The sequence below is a fragment of the Pterocles gutturalis genome, unplaced genomic scaffold, assembly GCF_000699245.1.
Source record: "Pterocles gutturalis isolate BGI_N339 unplaced genomic scaffold, ASM69924v1 scaffold20912, whole genome shotgun sequence".
Classification (NCBI taxonomy): domain Eukaryota; kingdom Metazoa; phylum Chordata; class Aves; order Pterocliformes; family Pteroclidae; genus Pterocles; species Pterocles gutturalis.
In genome coordinates this window covers 81,255-100,573 of record NW_010108461.1, presented here as the reverse complement: position 1 = coordinate 100,573, position 19,319 = coordinate 81,255, and the positions used below count along the sequence as shown (strand labels likewise).

General features: G+C 38.7%; 1 protein-coding gene across 1 annotated transcript in view; it reads left to right on the top strand.

Annotated features, from left to right (window-relative positions):
- The first annotated feature begins 834 nt into the window (after window positions 1–834).
- The window catches only part of GALNT11 (polypeptide N-acetylgalactosaminyltransferase 11), a 36,710-nt gene continuing 18,225 nt past the window's right edge, over window positions 835–19,319 (top strand). Inside the window, exons 1-7 of the mRNA XM_010072654.1 lie at window positions 835–1,168; window positions 5,005–5,128; window positions 7,063–7,229; window positions 11,277–11,402; window positions 13,732–13,981; window positions 16,751–16,868; window positions 18,714–18,866. Coding sequence (XP_010070956.1) covers window positions 874–1,168; window positions 5,005–5,128; window positions 7,063–7,229; window positions 11,277–11,402; window positions 13,732–13,981; window positions 16,751–16,868; window positions 18,714–18,866 — 1,233 coding nt within the window. The 5' untranslated portion in view covers window positions 835–873. The remainder of the gene's footprint in view (window positions 1,169–5,004; window positions 5,129–7,062; window positions 7,230–11,276; window positions 11,403–13,731; window positions 13,982–16,750; window positions 16,869–18,713; window positions 18,867–19,319) is intronic.

Here is a 19,319-nt window from a genome sequence, read left to right as displayed (position 1 = left end):
CCTATTGAATATCTGTTTTCTTTCTTTCTGCAGAGAAGAGTATCTGTAAATGTGACTATCCTTGGTGGTATGTGTTAAATTGAACCCATTGATTTCTGGAATTTCTGAGACACTCGTGATTACCTTTGATATGGACATGGTTTAGTGGGTTAGGTGGTGTTGGGTTGATGGTTGGACTTGATGATCCTTGAGGTCTTTTACAACCTTAATGATTCTATGATGACTGTTTTTAAATTTGGTGTAAGAAGGTGTAACTATGTAGCTTTTTGAGTCTGTGTTCTCTCATACCATGCTTTAGGATAGGAAATGAACTACAAAAGTGGACATGTCTAGACATACTCTTGGGCTCAAGGTGGCCCTGCTTGAGCAAAGGGGTTGAACAAGGTGACCTCCAGAGGTCCCTTCCACCCTCAACCATTCTGTGATTCTGTGAAGAATCAATTCTCTGTATGTAGTATATTTAGTTAAATAGTTACATGTTTAAATGAATGCAGGCAAACAAGGACTGTACTGTTGTGGAAGAGAGATAATTATATAACTACTGTGAGGAAAAATTAACCATTTTTAATTTTAATTGTAATGTGTCACCGGGCTCTTAGTGATTGTTTGCTTCATGTTTTAAAGCAGTTATATCTATGCAGAATGTGCAAACTGGTCATGTTTGTTTTTTGAATGGGAAAGTGAAAAGGGATTAAATTCTTAAACTTTAAGCATAGATCTTAACTTCCAAAAATCATTTAATGGAAGACCAACCTATGTAATGCATTTCCTAATGTATAGACTTGATGAGGTAATGGGCAGCACTCTCAAAATATATGCTTTCACTCTCTTTCAGGTAATTGAGAATGGGTCCTCAATGATGCTAAGTCTACAATGGGAAGTGTCACACTTCGCTATTTCTGCTATGGGTGCCTTTTCACATCTGTGACCTGGACACTTCTGCTCTTTGTTTATTTCAACTTCAGTGAAGAGAACCAATCCTTCAAGAATGTGCCCGTCAAGGGGCTGGAACCTCAGAGGCCATTTCCAAAAAAATTCTACCCCCGTTTTACACGGGGACCTGTTCGTATACCTGAATTGCAACAGAAAGAGAATAAGATAGGAAATCCTCTTGGAAATCATGTCCAGGACCCAGTTAAGGGGGAGGTGGAATTCTCTCCTGAAATGGGTAAGTGGTTTTCAGTGCTGGTGAAAAAATTATTAAAACAGTAGAAGAAACGAGATATTAAGGTTGATTGGTTTGTTTTTTAAAGGATTGCAGGGAAAATAATGAAGCAGTTTTATTTGTTAAAATGCAGGTGGTACTAGTGGCTCTCTTCGTTAGGAATTACTTGGAATTTATTCTGTTGTGTTTAGTCCAAAATATACTATTCCTAATGACTACAGTTGTGTGGTGTATGTACTAATGAGGAGGACTGGATTACAGAAAGGTGTCTACCCTTGTTGTAGTTCTTGCGTTTGAAAGATTCAGTGTATGCTTGTTTCCTATCTTACTGCTGTGTTGACTGGGCTCAGATACATAACTTTTATTAGCTGCAGAGAAACTTGACTCATATGCAGTAATTAAAAATAACTTGATAACAATACACAATGAAGAGGACTCATTGATTTGCAGAATATCTTTGGAGTATGAAATCATCTACAGAAAATGTGCGGGGGACAAATTACAATGAAAGATTTATTGAGATGACAGTGGTTAGGGCCAAATCCTGCTTACTTTGCACCAACAAAGGTCTGTGTGTTTGGAGCATATTTCATCAATGAGATGATTTGGGTTTGTTTTCCAAACTTGCCTTCCAAACTAAAATGGTTTGTATATTTAACTGCTTATATATTTAACTGTGTACAGTTTAGTGTTGGCTGTTGTGTTTCAGATATGTAAACAAAGATGGTGCATGCTGGCCTCCAAACTTGCTTGACGCTGTAGGAAGACATTGAGTGTTGTGGTATCAGGGTCTGCTGCTTTGGAAATTATGGCATAGTACACTTCATACCCAGGAGTTTAATACTCATGTCTGATTGAAGTCCTCTGTCGTTACTTTGGATGAATGCTGGATCACCAGCTTCAAGAGTTTATAGAACTTTACCAAACTTTAGTTTCTGAGTTGGTCATTAGACCTGAGTGGCTATGTAGGAAAAATGCCAATTCACATTGCCCTGTGGCATTATAAATGTTTATCGGTCCACTTCAAAAAGCAGGAGAGCCAAGTGAGGTGAAGGCCAGCCCTCAGGTGGCCATTTCTTTCCAACTATTCAGTACTGGCCAGGAAAGAAATAGGATCTTTTTAACTGAGAAGTCCCTTGATCTTCAAACCAAGTGACTCGTCTGGTTGGTGAAAGCCAAGGGGAATTACAGTGCCAGGATAAATTCTACATGAAATCATCAGGAGACAGCTGTCTCTCTGTTAGAATTAGATGAGGTGCTGCAGGAAAGGGTTTCATGTCTATGTAGGGTAGGGCAGTGATAAACACACAAAGCACAAAAAATGAAAGCAAATTTGACATTTGATAGCCAAAACCAAACTGTCGTCTGGTAGGACAATCTATCTTTTTTTAATCTGGGAGAGTCACATAACACCGCGGAAGTAAAGACTAAACTGATATTTCGATTGAAAAGCCCTTATTTTCCAAGGGCTTTTATCTGCTGTTTGGACTGAAAACTTTTGGGCCTTTTTTGTGCATTTTGGATATTGTTCTTCATGAGAATGTTTTAAAAATATTAGCATTCCTTCTTGCCTGTTTTCAGAAGATCAGAAAAAAAAGTAGTTAGTGGTTGCTTCTAGATGGATTGTAGAATGAAACATTTGGTATGTGGTTCTTAAGCTAATGCTTTGTATAAAGAAATTTGTTCTAAGTTGACCCAGTAGCGCAGTGTTACTGTGATGCAGTGTTCAGGAGTGATTGAGCTGGGTGGCTGAAATGACAAGCAGGAAACCTTACTTTGGAAATGCATGTGGTTCAAAGGTGGACTGACTTACCCCTTTAGTAAGTGTCTAGTGCTGGAAAAGTGGCACTGCCACTGTAAACAGACCTCATTCCTGCCCCACAATGCAATGTATCCACAGCGGGAGCTCTCGTCCATGAGCATGATAGCAAGTCAGCATGATAGCAAGTCATCACAAGACACACTATGTGGGCGTATCCCACGTCTTTTGGAGATATCACTACCCGGTGCTTCTTGCTTTGTCCTGCACAAATGTCAAGGCATCTGCTCTTGAGGTTTTTGATAGCAGAGCTGCGTTGCCATTGCTGTTCTCAAGGCTAAGAGTGCCAGAGAGGGAAATGTAAATGGTGGGGATGTGGATGCCCAGAATTCAGGACCTCTAGCAGGTCGTTTTGTACCTATTGGGTAACCTGTGTTACTGAAACACAACTGGTAGTGACATAGTTGTGCTATGAAGGCCAACCAGGACTACTTGTTTGATAAGGAAGGAAGCTTAAAAACTTTTAAAATAATATTTTTCTACTCTGTTTTTCAACCTATCTCATTTTCTTCAGGCTTGAGCTCAGCTGGCTTTTGCACAGCTGTTGAAAACTGGAGAACCTGAGGTATGAAAAGAGGCTGAGAGGATTGGTTTTACTCTGGCTTAGAGAGAAGGCTAAGGGGTGATATTTTATTGGTGTCAACAGCAGCTTAATGGGAGGCTATGGGGGAAGATCGAGCTGGACTCTTTCAGGTGTGTGGGATTATGATAATAAATTGGAATATGGAGATTTCAGTTAAGAGGAAAAACATTTTCAGTGTGAGGGTGGTCAAATGCTTGAACAGGGACATGAAGAGGTTGTAGAATTTCCATCCTTGGATATACTGGAGGCTTTCAAAACTTAAATTGATAAGTTCTTAGCAACCTATTATAGTTGAACCTTCTTTGAATGGGGAATTAGACCAGATGTCCCTTCCAACCTGAATTAGTCTGTGATTCTATGAAACAGACTCTGAATGTATGGTAGCATGTGAGTGAGGACTCCCTTGTTAACTATTTTCTGCAGATTTTGAACCATATGGAGACGATGTGCAGGTGTGGAAAGAGATAAATTACATTATCCTTGCTCACTTCTTGTACTGAAACTTCAGTGAAATTGCCTCTGTAGCTTGATAATAGCTGGAGAGGACATACGCATCCCATTCTGTGCAGCCAGCGTGAACAGAGACAATAAAAAGTAATTGGTCTGCTACTTGAATTGTTGCAGAAGTGGCTAGGGGGGTGCCTGCCACTTCCCTCCTCTTTTTTTCCTGTAGAAGAGTTGAGTGAAGCACCATAATATTTTGTTTCTATTCACACTGGTGAGTATATGGCTCCGATAGAGAGGCCCCTGACACTGAGTCAAGGCAGGCAGGATGGCATTGAGGATTTCAGTCTTGACCTCTAGCAGTGAATTGCTGCCTCTGCCATGCTTAGCAACAGTTGATGCTTCTGCTAAAATAATCAGTAGAGAAACTGTTGCTGTTTTACCTGCTGTCAAAGTCCCAGGTGAGGTAAACAAGAAGTTTAGAGTTTTTTCATAGCTACTTTTATGTTACTGCAGACTTGAGAAAACCACACAAAATTGAAGCGGCTATTAGGAGGGTTTTTTCTACCATTGTAAATGTATTTTCTCTCCCAAAAATCACATTACAGAACCTTCATCTGTATGGATAGAAGCTTTGATGCATTGTGTGCCAAAATCTACCCTCTGCTTGTTTGATGTTGGTTTTTAGGATGTGCTAAGAATTAGAGGCCATTGAAGTGAAGAGAGTGTCTGGTAAGGCAATAAACACAATGGAGCCATCAGTCTTTGGAGAATTATTTCATTTTATTACAGCTGCAAGGGCTACTTGTAAGTGCTACCTATTTGTCAAGGGTAGCAAAAATAGTTGCACAAAAATACAATTTGCAAAACCAGGGGGATTTCTGGAGAACATAATGGGTTTTAGGGGAGGTTAAGGCATACATTTCAATCCTTGATTGTTTACAAAGGGTATTTTTGAGCCTGTTAACTGATATTGGTGTGTTTCTTTTGCAGGAATGATTTTTAATGAAGAAGATCAGGAAGTGAGAGACTTAGGTTATCAGAAGCATGCTTTCAATATGCTTATCAGTAATCGGCTGGGATACCACAGGGAGGTGCCTGATACAAGAGATGCAAAGTAGGTACTAATTTTTGAAGAGAACATGTTATAATTTCATGTGCTCAAGGACTTGTTACTCACATTATACCTGATGTAGTACTTAGCGTTTTTTGGTAGTATGTTTCTGTCAGATACTCTTTCAGCCTCTGGTGTTGTGAAGGCAGACTTTCAGCTATTTAAACAGGAGTACTTGAGGTTAGGATTTCTATTCTTTGATCTCTTCTGTCTTCTTTTGTGACTGAATATTGTTTCTGGAGATCTAATTTTTTTGCCAACTGGAAAAGGTATGCAATGGGTAAAGCCCTACAGAGATCAGGCCGCATGAAAAAAGACAGCTACTCCCTGAAGGCAAAGTTTCTTCCTGATTCTTAATTCCCTTTAAGAATGCTTAATGAAGAACCAGACTGGATACAGAATTATTCAGACTTTTATCATATTTAATTTTAGTGAGTAGTAGGATTCACAGACAGCTATTTTGATAGAAACAAGATTCTGAAAGTAAAGCTTTAAGTACAAGTCAATGTGGAAAAGTGCTAGCAATCAAGCTTTCTTTCCAGCAGTACTAAGACTACATGCCCTGCGTCTCTTTCATCTTGCTAGTTGTGTTCTCTGTTACTTAAAATATACTACAATATTTTTATTTCTTTAAGCTTTATTTTGAGATACTGAATACTGTAATTACCAAAAGAGATGCTTTAATTTTGTTTGGTACCTTTGAAAGATGAACATTAAATGTTCCAGTGCCCAAGCTAATGAGATGCTTTCACGTTGCAAACGTACAGAGGATAAGATAGAAGAATGACTGCTGACAAAATCTCTCTTTCTCATTTAAAGTCCCTACTTGGTATCTGGATCACACTGCTCTAAATACTTTGTTAAAAAGCAGAATTTTTCTGTAATCCGTCTAATGCGTATGCGTAAAAAAACCCCACCACTGTAACAACAACAAACCCTGTTGAGCTGAAAAATAAATATACCTGCATCTGTTTTTCTAGTGGTTTTTCTGGTGTGGATAAGTGTAATGAATCATACTTGCTGAAATGTCTTTCCCAAGAGCTGAGTTCATTCCAAGTCAATGAGGACTTTTCTTACACACTCCTGGGGTTTCACTTACAGTTTTCTTATTTTTACTGGACTTCCTCATGCTTGGCATCTTCAAATGGCATTGATCTGTGATGCTGTACCCCATTAGAAGTATGGACAAAATTTGAAAATAAGAAAGAATGCTCTTCTGCTTTCGGTGGGCTTCAGCTTGCAGGTTAAGATGTTAAAATTTAGATAACTGCATGTTAGTCAGTTGTCTCTGCTTTTATTATAATCAGCAGAGATCCAGTCAATGTTGTTAATGGAGCATGCAGAACTCTTCAGCTGACAAAATGCACTTGTCAGCCTTAGGGTGGGATGAACACTATGTATACTCCACTGACAGCAGTGACTAGATTTAAGTGTCTTAATCTACAGGCTCAATTCCAAGCTTGGTCATTTAAATAGGTATTTAGCACCATTGGAGGCATTCTGGGATATCCAATTTGGTCTCCAGCAGCTGGTCAATAAAGCTGGGGGGTTTTTGGAGGCCTCATGTTGTATTTGCCATTCCTGTACATGTCTGAGCTACTTGAGGGTACTAGACAGTGTTTTGACACCTAAAACAAGCTCTTAGTGCTTTCTCTCATTTATGTCTTGGGGATCTGTCATTCTTACTCCCACCCCAGTCCATCGTATCCTCTGTTTTGTAACAAGTAGCAATGTTAATTATAAATCTGTATTATGTGGAGAGTAACTTACTATGCTGAGCCCTACTATAGATGTTATATGCCTGGGCTCCTTATGTTCAAGTTCGGGGTTCTTCCTAGACCTTTAATGTTTGCTTGTTATTTATGAAGTTCCAGTGACCTAACCCTGTGGAAATCCCCCAGAAAATAAAGTAATAACTACTATATTTGTGTTTGCAGGTGTAGGGAGAAGTCCTACCCTTCTGATCTGCCCTCTGCCAGTGTTATTGTCTGTTTCTACAATGAAGCGCTTTCTGCGCTGCTTCGCACGGTACATAGTGTCCTAGATCGCACTCCTGCACACCTTCTTCATGAAATTATTTTGGTGGATGACAACAGTGAATTGGGTGAGAGAATCTTTCAGGAAACCTTGTTTAGCTGTTTAGAATAGTACCTTGCTCGGGCTGCTCTGGTGCTCAGAGCAGATTGCACTGATCTTTCTGTAAATTTTGTGGGCCAGTACTAACTGAATGCTTCTGAAAGGAATTGAATGTACATTGTTTCAGATGCGGTCTTCCAAGTACTTTGATGTGGCACTATGGAAACAGTACTTAATTTTTTTTTTATTTGCTCAGCATTTGGGAATGGTGGCTTGCTGGGATCAGTTTAGCCTTTGCCGGGAGGGCTCTGTGTGGCTCTTGCACAGCCTCTTGTGGCCACCCTAGGAGTAACTGTCTCAGTCTCTTCGTGTAGCAGTCCCTGTTCCCTCAGTCTGTGAGGGGCCCTAGAGGTGTAAACCTTGCAGAATTGCTTTACTGTTGTTGAAAGATTGATGCTTCAGCATTTTTCTCTCGAATGATGGGCAAGGCAGAGACAGACATGCAATTCAAGCGTTTTGGCCCGTCAAAAGTGAAATGCCTGTTGAGGAATGTGTTAATGTAGCAGTACTTGCAAGCAGGACTGTGCAAGTTCCCTGCTTGCCTCTGTACAAGTCCACAACTTTCTGTATTTTAAAAATAATTTTTAGATTTTTCTTTTAGTACATTTAATTAGCTCCCTTGGTCTCATTGTTTGGTTTCTGGGTTAAGGTCTCATTTGCTGTAAGGATTAGGTATGTATAATGTAGAATGAAAATCTCTTGTTACACAGCCAGTTTTCCTCTGAGGTCAGATCAAATGTGAAAATACAGGAGAGAGCAAAGATCAAACACTCTGTCCCTTGCTGATAAGAATGCATAATATTTAAAAGCTCTTTTGTTGTTTTGTGTTTTGGAAGCAATATGCACTCTTTGCTACAAAGTATCTTGTGCAATTTGTTTTCAAGTTTCGTGACCTTTGCGTTCAAAACTAAGTTCACTTAAAAACTCAATCTTTTGGATACAGTTATGCTCTTGTTGACTAATGCCTGTGTTTAGGCAGTAGTACCATCACTATTCTGGTCTGTTGCTAATTTGAAGGCCAAATTGGGTTCAAAACATTCAAGCACCTAGTTTTACCTTTCTGACTTCAAATGAACATGTTTTGAAGCTGAAGATGGGAAAAGATATTGTTTATACAGAGAATTACTGCTTTTGATCATGGTGATACCACTGATGCTTGCACTGCTGCTTAATTTTAATGGAGGGAATATTACAGCTGAGGAAGAGCAAAGCTGGCTTGGTGACTGAGGAAATGGACAGAGACTTTGGCTGTGCCATGGATCTCGTGTGAGCTTGGGCAAATTGCTTAATCTCTGTACCTCTTGGATTTTTTTTAAAAATTCATTTTCCCTTCATTACATGCTTCTTGAATTGGTGTCTTAGGTGAAATTCTGCCTATTTCTTCAGCTTTAAATATAGGAGCTCTGCTGCATGTCAGTGCTGTTGTGCAAAGCTTGGGTCTTTGCATCTAGTTTTCCCTCAAAAAGCTTCTTACACTTCATCATCAACAGTCTTACTAGCTAAGCAGGCATTTCTATGGCTCAGCTGAGCCTGCTGTTACATTTTGCTTTCCCTTTGCTGCAAGGCAGGATTTCTTTTTCTAGTACAACTGCTTTCTCCTGATTTAGGCTTTATCTGTTATGGACCAGGCTACAGGATGTGTTGAAGGCTGTTACTGGAAGCGTTCTTCTATGCAGAAGAAGAGATTGAAGAAAAGTGATATCAGGAGCTTGGCAAATTGTCTGCAACTCAATACTTTGAAATAATAACACCCCTGACTCCCATCCCAGATTTCTCTTGTTTAGAGGGCCCTTTGTTACATACATATGGAGCAAGATAATGGCTAAAGTAATTTTTGGAGACTGTCTACTGGCTAAAAGGGAGCAATTCTCGCCTTCGAACAAAATTTCTCAGGCTGTATTGAAGCAATTTTTGGGCTACGTAAGAAGAAATCTGTCTTCCCAGTGGACATGAAGCTGACACACAGAAATCCATCAACAACGAAAACCCAAAAAGGTGTCTGAAACTAAACTGCCTATTGAGAATGGTCCATGATATATTCAGTCTCAGGCAATGGCTGGGACTGGTTTGCAGCAGAATGCTAGTTTGTCAAGGTCAAAACTGTACTCTGAAAGCATGTTGGCTCTTACATTCGGCTGTTCAAGCCTGTATTGTGGGCCTGGTTTAGCTACACTGGTAGCGTAATTGATGACATGACCTCTTTTTCTTTTTTCTTCTGCTGTTTTCAGAAGTTTGCACATGCAATCTTTCCTCTTGTATTGCATGTCCTCTCATGCAGCCTTGTTGCCCTAAGTGCCGAGTTTGATAACTGGCCTTTTCTGCTTTGTGCTAGCCCTTTGTTTTCTGCAGTTGTACACTATCTTTCCCTTGCTATAATACATCACTTAAAGAATGATTGGAGCTCTAATTTATTTTAGACTTGCAAATCCTTCTACCCTGCTTATTTTGGGTAGCATCCTAGAGGTGACTTTTATTTCAGCAACTTTCTAGGAGACTTTTTTAAAAAAAAAGTTTCCTTTTGTCTCTGGCATATTATGTCACATTCAAGACTAGGGGAGAGAATTCTTGTGACCCAGTTGAATCCAGTCCTCATTTCTCTAGAGACTTTTTTGTCCTAGAACGTTCTCTGGCTATGTGGTATCTTCTCATTCTTGATCCACGATGCCGCCTTGCAGTGCAAAGGCTGAGATTTTAACATTTGGAGTTGCTTCTGGAAATCTTCCTGCCTGAAAGTTCTTGTGCTCCCTGAAGGTTACTGCTTTGGCTTCCACATATATTCCTTTGGCATTTAATCTTGTTAACAAACTTTAATGTTTGAATGTTCATCAGAATAATAATGTTTGTTCAGCATATCCTCTGTTGAAACTCTGTCTGCCTCTCTATAACAAGGTTCTTTATGAAGTCTCAGCTGGCTTTTTGTTTTTCTTCCTCATTTTGTATTCTTTTTTATTTCTCCATAAGCTTTTTAACTTCTGTTTTTCCAGTACTTCAGCCTTCATGTGTCCATCTTCTCTTCAATGGTGAAACCTTGGTGCCTGCTTTCATGTTAGAAACCACTGTGCTCGGGGAGGGGGGGGGAATACTGTTACTCTTACCATCATTATTGATGTTAGTCAAGTTACAGTACTGCTTATAGACTTCAGCGAACTTTGCTCTCCTTCAAAAGCATGTGCTTGCCAGCAGTGTCTTTAATCCTTTTGGATTTTAGAAAAGCAACCACCTGAGACTGAGTTGTAATTCTTTGTATCTGCTATTGTACCAGCTTAGCTGGTACTGATAATGAAAGTTGTCTTTGTGCTCCTCTTTATAGGTGTCAGTGTTTATTTTATTGTATGGAACACAGTAATTTAAATGACTTGCCTGTGTGAAAGGGCTTTCATTACTTCTGCTGCAAGTGACAGTCACCATGGGAAGAGTTTGGAAAGAGAAATGCTATTTCTTTGTGCAGTACCTTTATTTTGATTTATTTTTTTTTTAGCAGCAGTAGTTCCTTTTAGCATAGCATCTAGTAGTGCCAGTTAACTTAAGTCGTAGTGTACTGGGGGCTTTGCAAACAGAACAAAAAGACAACAATCCAGTCTGTATCCAGGAAAGGGAGGCCAAGTATAAAACCTGAGGTGGTGGCCGCACATAAAAAGGTAGTTGGGAAAATATAAGCAAGTGCTTACATAATGCACCCCATGGAAGGCCCAGTCATATGGTTGGTTTGTCACCCTTTTCAATGCAGGATATGTACCTGCTTTGTTTCCAAAATCCAGCAAGAAAAAGTGAAGCAGTTAATAGGAAAATGTGCAAATAAAACAACAACAAAAAAAGTCATGGGAATTGGAGGACGGGCGTAGGATGTGGGGTGACTGTCCCTCTGATACTCTTGGTTTGAAGCTGTGCTACCACATGTATTGAGATAGCTTTTTGATAAAATTTTTGTCCCTTTTTGAGTTGAACATCTTGAGACTTTAAACAAAGCTTTCACAATTTCCATCCTGTTGTTGAACTTATGTCTTACTTTTTTCAGCTGACTTGAAGAAAGACTTGAGTGAATATGTTAAAACTCAGCTTCCAAAAACCACAAAATTGGTAAGAAATGAGAAGCGGGAAGGCTTGATTCGAGGAAGGATGATTGGAGCCTCTCATGCCACTGGTATGCTTTGTTATTTCTCTTTTCCTTGCATACTTTGACCATATGTTAAGTGGGTGACTTCTCTTTCTGTAGTGCAGCTCTTCCAGTTGTTGAATATTTGACCTGTGATTGCTTTAGCTCGCTGCAGGAGCTCTGCATGTCATGCCATGTTCTAAGCTACACAACTTAGTGCAGGGGAAAAAGGATTTGGGATAATGCTTTCTTAGGTGAGAAACATTTTAGCAATTGTTTCAGAATATCAGTGACTTTGAAATGAGTTAATTGCATTGATCTTTGGCTGTTAATTAACCTATGTCACAACAACTATACGAAGTGTCCTCAGTGATACCTGTATAATTATAGTTGGAGACCTTAACTAACATTACCTGTGTATTTAAATATTTACATCATGTGGTTGACCATGATATTTATAAAGCTTTCTCCAGTATTTCCTGATAGCTTTGCCAGATTAGTCCTCACCTGAGGTTTCTCTGTTACTCAGTGAGAAGGAAGGAAGGAGCACTTGTTTATATGTAAATATAGAGTAGATATAATAAATTCACTGTTTTTATAGTTTGTAATTAACTTTAGGAAATCAATGGTGTGTAAGAGAGGGGACATGTTTTTTCAAGTCACCCAAGCAATGACTTTGCAAATTTGGAGCCATATTTGAGTGCCTTTTAAACCTTGTCTGAACTGTTGATTTGTATTTTTTTTTTCTTCTTATGGAAGTTTGCTTTGGATAAAATGAGTTAATTTTTTAGAGCAGCTCAGTGAAATAGTAAAACAAAACCAGCATTTGACAAAATTTAGTGAGGCAATGTAGAATTTTCCCTCTTCCTGCTCTGACGCAGTGTTGTCTCAGGAGTGTTTCCATCTGTGCTATACATTGTAGTTGCAGAACATTTTCTGCATGTTTCATGTGAAAGCTATTGCTTTAAAATGGCAATATACTTCCTTAGTAAGGTATGCTCTAATCTGGCTTCTGATTCACCCATCTAATTGCAGTGTTTCTTGCACAAACTTTTCTGTTGTTGCAGTGAATGTTAATTGGGATAAACTATCTTTGGTGCTTTACATACACTGTGTGCCTTTTACCATAATATGGTTCCCGATTAAATTCTTTGGCATCTGAGAAAGTATGTGCTACTTGCTCAACTAATTTTGAGTGCCAGATAAAGTCTCTTAATTGGTGTTTACTCATTAGCATTGTAATGGCATGATCCAGAGAGAAAATTGTGCTTGCACTTTCCAAGCTGTGCTAAGATTAATTTGAGTTAGTGCAATTTTAAGTAATTTTATTGCTTTTCTGAACTGCTGGAGTCTTTTGTTTTTTCCCCCAGTCAAATACTGTCTTTTGCTAGTGGGTTACTCTTTATATTTGTATGTTTCTTCTTTAAAGTTCTTTCCCTTCTCTTCCACATTATTCTAGTGTTACATAAATTTTATGTTGTATCATAGAAATTCAGATGACTTTTTAGACCAACTGAGTCTGAAGGTCTCTCATGGGTCAAACTCCTGTCCTGTCTGACCATGGCGGATAATCCCCATATAAGCTGATGGGACTGAAGTGTTGCTTGGTCTAATACTGGTGGATTTGGCTATGTCCATTCAGGGCACTCACTCTCCTTTTAAACTGGTATGAATCTGCAGTCACTCTAGAGATAATGAAATGCGGAGATGCTCTGTTATTTAATTAAATAAATGTTATTTAATATAAATGTAATTTAATATATTCAGGAATTGACATGCTTGTAGCCTGTCTCATGGATGAATGCAGATTAATTCATCAGAATGGCTTTGTTTAAAATCTACAGATTTCACATCCATTCACTTACTGTTGCAGCTGAAGTGTGATATGAAGTGAGCCCAAGGTGATTACAGTCAGTGGACAAAACCAGCTTTGTCATGGTGATAATTCATCCGGCCCCATATCTGTCATCTTTGGCTATCTCTATAATCTGACTCAGGCATGGGAGGACTAATGCACTGCCTGACTCTGACTGCTGCTGGTCTGATGGTGCTTCATTTAAAGTACTGTAGCTCTGCTGAAACTGGGTAGAACAAGTGATGACTATAAAACTCTGTCAAAGAAATGCAAAGAACGGCCCACTTGGGCAATTTGTAGCTAAAAGTGAGTAGCCAGGATCTACCTTCAGCCTTTGTGACTGAACAAGTCCCTGTGGAGTCTCTGGTTTGTCAGTGCTTCCCAGTGCAGATGGTGTTTCCTCTCTGTTACACAGGGTGGTGAGGACACTGCTGCTACTCTGCTGCTGATATAATTGCATATGTGTTTGCATGTTTTATGTTACCATGTATCTTTGTGTTTTGTGTGCTTTGGCCTCTTTAGGGAAAGTGCTGGTGTTCCTGGACAGTCACTGTGAGGTGAATGAGATGTGGTTACAACCTCTGCTGACTCCTATCAGAGAAGATCGCAGGACGGTGGTGTGCCCTGTGATTGACATAATTAGTGCTGACACGCTTACCTACAGCTCTTCCCCAGTTGTGCGTGGAGGATTTAACTGGGGCCTGCACTTTAAATGGGATCTTGTTCCTTTGTCAGAACTGGAAGGACCCGAGGGAGCCACTGCTCCAATCAAGTAAGGTTGCTCTTGAGTGGTGTGAAGCTCTATGTAACGTATGGGTGATCAGAAACACTTCCTAAGCGTTATGGGCTCTGTCTGGGTGTGCAATTGTAGAAGCAGATGTCTAACGTGTGAAATAGCTGACTTTTTTATTTTACTTGGACATAGTTTTGTATACTGTTACGTATTTCAGTTTAATTTCTCACATTTAATTGTAAATTAGATATATTGGTCTTAGTAGGTCAAGAAAGCACGTTTTTAGAGAATGCTTGTGCCACTTTTTGGCAAAAGTCTTAAGGAGTTTACTGTGCTATTCTGTATTAAATCTGTCCAATAATTTTACTTGTGAGGTATCCATTGATTTTTGTTTCCAGTCAGTCTGTGTTAGGCTTAACGATAATTTTGATAAGTGCCTCTGTGCTAGTAATAGCCTGCATATCCCACTAATATAGGCTCTATAATTTCTGTGATGAAATGCTGAAGAATTGCTAGATTGGGAAAATATGTTTTTGTGGTAATAGGAAGGTGGTTTCCTAGCTGATGGGAGAGACCATCAGAGTAGATGGCAATTTTCTATGTCAACACCATTTTTTTTTGCTTTAGATTTCGTTTATATTGTTCCTCAAATAAGCAATTATTTTGTCATAAAGCTTCCTAAATTAACACACATGGATGTGAAAGTCTTTAAAATATTACTTGTCTCTTTTCACAATGTGGCAAATGCCTGAAACTGTGTATTGGAAGCCTGTCTGTATTTTTTGCAGTCTGAATTGCTTGAGAGTCATTCTGAAACAAAAGTCTTGGTAAAGCTTAACGCTAGGACTTGAAAGTTACCTTAATCTTTTAACCATTGGCTGTCTTGGCTGTACGGAACTGGCAATATCTGGTTCCTCCTGGACGTGTAACTCTTACAGAATTATGTCAGTAGGTGCCTTTTTCTAGTAGCAGACACGTATGGTTCAGACATGAGAATAGAAGCTGTCCCAGTGTGAATCCTGTTATGAGAAGGGCCAATGCTGGTAGAGCAATGGCAAGAAGCTGATTGTGTTTCTTCTAGTTGCAGGTATCCATCTCGGTGCAGAATTCAGGTTTGTGAGGTGCAAGAACTTTGGTGTGTTGGTTTTTTTTTTGTTTTTTTTTTTGTTTTGTTTTGTTTTTTTTTTACAAACTGACTCATTGCAGAGAACATGGTGCTTTTGTAAGATTTGCAAAGTGAATCAGAAATTGGGCAGTCTCATCTGTCTTTCATTCTGTTTTCTTGGACTGTAAATGAAGAGCATTTCAGGCTGATGCAAGCAGCTCCAGCACAAGCTTCTCTTCAGTTAGTCTTTCCATGTCTACCCACCACAGGATTTGGCCTGAGAAATGAGGAGACTTAAGTTGCTTAACAGGTTTACTGGCTTATTTGGAAGATGTCACTGTGGCAGTTCCTGAAGCCAGAGGGGAAAGGACAGACTGGGAAAAATCTGAATGGGGAACCAGCACAGGAAGTCTTAAAATCCTTATTCTGTTAAGAACTGTTCTCACAGTTCACTTGGGGGATGCCTGAAGGTTAGTTTTTGCTGTATTCATCACTGTTGTTGCATTCCTTCAACTTTCAGGAGAAACTCCTGTGGAAAAGGCAGAGAACTTTACAGTTAAAGGGAGTCTAATAATCTAAAAATTGCATTTTCTAAGTATGAAAATGACTTTTCATACTTAGAGGTTTCTGCCTGCTTTGAAGAAACTAGATTGCTGTTTAACCTTTGAAAATGGCTTTCCATCGAACGGAAAGTCTTACATTTTCTGTTTTAAAGACCTACATAATGAAACATTTTGTCAGGATGGAAAAATTGAGAACAGTCTTTCAGCTCAGGTTTTAAAGTGACAGAATCTGTAGAAGAAAATTGTGTGAAAACAAGCAAAGAAATCCAGACTTAAGCTTTGTTTCATTGTGGGTTTTTATTAACAAGAATGAGAGAAAGCCTGTTACCAGTCCATTGTATTTATGTGGTGGGTTTACTCTGTTTTATACTCTTCTAGGGCATCTACATATTATACATTTGTGATACAGTGGCAATTCAATCTAGAGACTGTACGATGGGGATCATATAGAGATTTTTACAAAATAGAGCATCATTCTAGTAACACACAGGCAAGGCTAAAATCTGGGAAACCCCGAAGAGAACATTTGTGCAAATACACAAACTGTGTACATACCTTACCAATATATGATCATTGCATCAATGATGAAATAATGCTGCTCCTGGTATTTAAATTATATCCATGAGATAGAGTATAATTTCTTTAGCAGCCTCCTGGCTTGTATAACTTAAATTTGGACCTTGTTTCTTGATTTAATTTAATATGGGAAAGTAATGCATACTCTGAATTCTACTCTTTCTGCAGTTCAGTCAAGCCTGGTCTGTATAATTTGCCCTGGAAGAGGGGTAAGGACATGTTCTTGTGTGCGAGTGTACACATTTATAACTGTAGGGCAAATAGCTTCTGGCAGAGACAGAGCTAATTAAAGGCAGCTCCTATGTTTCAATGTAGAAAACTTGATGGACTCCAGACTTGCACAGTTGTTTTTTTTTTTTTTTTTTACTTTTTTTTAATCTATCTTGTTTTTTAGTAGGGAGACAGCCACCTGTCCTATCCCTTTTCCTGAGGTTTACTCTACAAAGAAGTAAATGTTTTGTTATGTAGCTCTACATTTAACCTTTGAGACTGGCCGATTCAGCTAAAATTTTACTGAGTTTTTTCTCTAAAAGAAAATTAACTTCTTTCAATATCCCTTTTTAGGTCACCTACTATGGCTGGAGGCCTGTTTGCCATGGATCGTGAGTACTTTAATGAACTTGGACAGTATGATAGTGGCATGGACATCTGGGGAGGAGAAAATCTGGAAATATCTTTTCGGGTAATCTAGCTTTTATGTGTATTGGAGTATGAACCTCATTGTCTGGCTGCTTTTCTTCTGTATGCAGTTTCTTTAGCACTGGAATACCTATTTGCACACCGAAATTAGAGCTTCTGTTCCCAGGAAGGATGTCTTCAATGCACAGTAGCTGCCTTTACAATAAACTTCAAGTTAAGTTTTAATGGGAAGACTAGAGAATTTTGAGCTTTGTAGTTAAATATTTGTGGCTTTTCTTTTTGTTTTTTGGAGCATTTCATAATACCTATAGAGAAGCATAAGAAAAGAATAATCATGCAAATTTCTGGAATTCATTTATAAACAATGTCTAATGAATTTTACAGGTCATTTAAAAAGATGTGTGGCTCACAGCAACACTGATAATAAGTAAGCTTAATGTATTTCCTTAGACATGTGTGGGGCTTTTGAGACAGACACTTCAGTCTCCTTTTTGAGCACCTGGAAATGTAAATTTTTTTCTAACTAAATTAAGAGTCATGTAGAGGAGTCAGCTTGGTTGGAAAAATAATGAGAAAGTCATAATCAGGAGTTTCAAAAGTGATGCTTCTTTGGGCTTCCTATATTTTATCTCATCTTCCCTGTTACACCCCTGAAAGCAAAACAACTTTTTGTACTCAATGTCCTGTTTACCTCTTCACTTCTGTAAAATGGATTCATCAACAGGTTTGACAAGAGTCTGCCTGAGAATGAGATGCTGTCATGACAAATATGAAAAGGGGATTAAAAAATGAAGTTACCATAAAAAAACCAAAAACAAACAAACACCCCCCAAAAAAATCCCCAACACAGAACCCTCGAAACTTTAGAGAAATCTATCAAATTGGTTCGTTAGAGAAATCAAGATTAGACCTCAAAAATAAGAACTGGTATTTCATAAATTTGAGTGACTTCAAGGGGGTGTGTAATGAATAAATAAAATCTTTCAAGTTTTCAGTATAAAATATAATTAGGTATCTGAATAGAAGTGTATGGAGCGTGGGGAAATTATTGTTGCTACTGTGTAATACAGTTTCAGTGAAAAGGGCTTTGAAAAATTGGATGACATTCATATAGCTTTATAAAGTCTGGAAGCCCTGTCTCCCTGGGGGAGAATTGTAAGGAACTTTAGTCTTTATCTCTTTATCTTATCCAGAAGTAATTTAAAACTGACGTGATTGTAAACTGCTAATGTGAGAAGATTTTTCTGAGATTGGAGAACACCTTAGTCCAACAAAGGGCCAATGATGATAATCTTCTGGAAGCTACAATTTAAAAAAATAAATGGAAGTTGAGTGTAAATGAACTCTGGAGTTGGATTAAGGCACCTAAATGTAGTATCTGAAATGTGGAAGGAGTTCTGAGTTCCCATATACTTAACAGGAACAAACAGCTGTGTAAAACAGGTGCTTCTACTTAGTTGAAAAGCTCTCCAGGCTCCTTTGACAATATTGATTTATCTTCATTATCTGTCATAGAAGTGTGCATGTGTAATTCTTATGTAGGCAAATAAATTTAAATATCTTAACCTGCAAGTTGAATCTTAGGCCATATATTTCAGTGTTTTCTAATAGGCCATTAGAGCACAAAGTTTTAGAAAATTTACTGTGTTTTTTTGTGAAAGCCATGATGTGTTAGTGGGAAATGTGATGATGTGACAAAAATAGTATTTTCTAACCTGAAGATCTAATAATTTGACTTGTCAGAAAGCATGACATGTAGGACAATGTTTGTGACACCTAATCCGGTCATAATGGATAAACCTGCCAAAGAATCCTTGAAGAAGGGAAGGAGGTAGTGAGCCTTGTCTGTATATGTACAATGAGGTATGTTCTGCTTTTGTATGAACAGATCTGGATGTGTGGTGGTAAACTTCTGATCATCCCCTGCTCCAGGGTGGGGCACATTTTCCGTAAAAGGCGTCCCTATGGCTCACCAGGGGGACAGGACACTATGGCTCATAACTCACTGAGGCTGGCACATGTGTGGATGGATGAATATAAGGTAAGAGACAGTTCTAGGTCATGGAATAAAGATATTAACTGGTTTGGTTGTCAAAGGACTGTATCACAGTGGGGTTTTTTAGCACCTCTAATGGGGTTTTCCCTCTGTAGTCTGATTTCCTAATGTTAATTTTGATATGAATTCCTAAGTTCTGTAGGATTGTTGTTTAGCATTTGAGTGCTCATGTCTACACCCTATGACTTCTGCTGCCTACGGCAGATTCAGTTTTATGCTTTTTTAATGAAGCAAAAGATGATGAATGAGTTCTTATAAGCCCTGCATTGCTTTGTGTCCAAATCAATAATACATGGCTGCCATATATGTTATATGCCTTCAGGTGGTTTCCATGTTGGTGAGACGGGGATTTCATTGGTTGGTTGTTTGCTTTCTGTTTTAATTAGAAGTCTGATTCTTAGTCTGTCCAGCCCTGGAAGATTGATGAGGACTGACTTC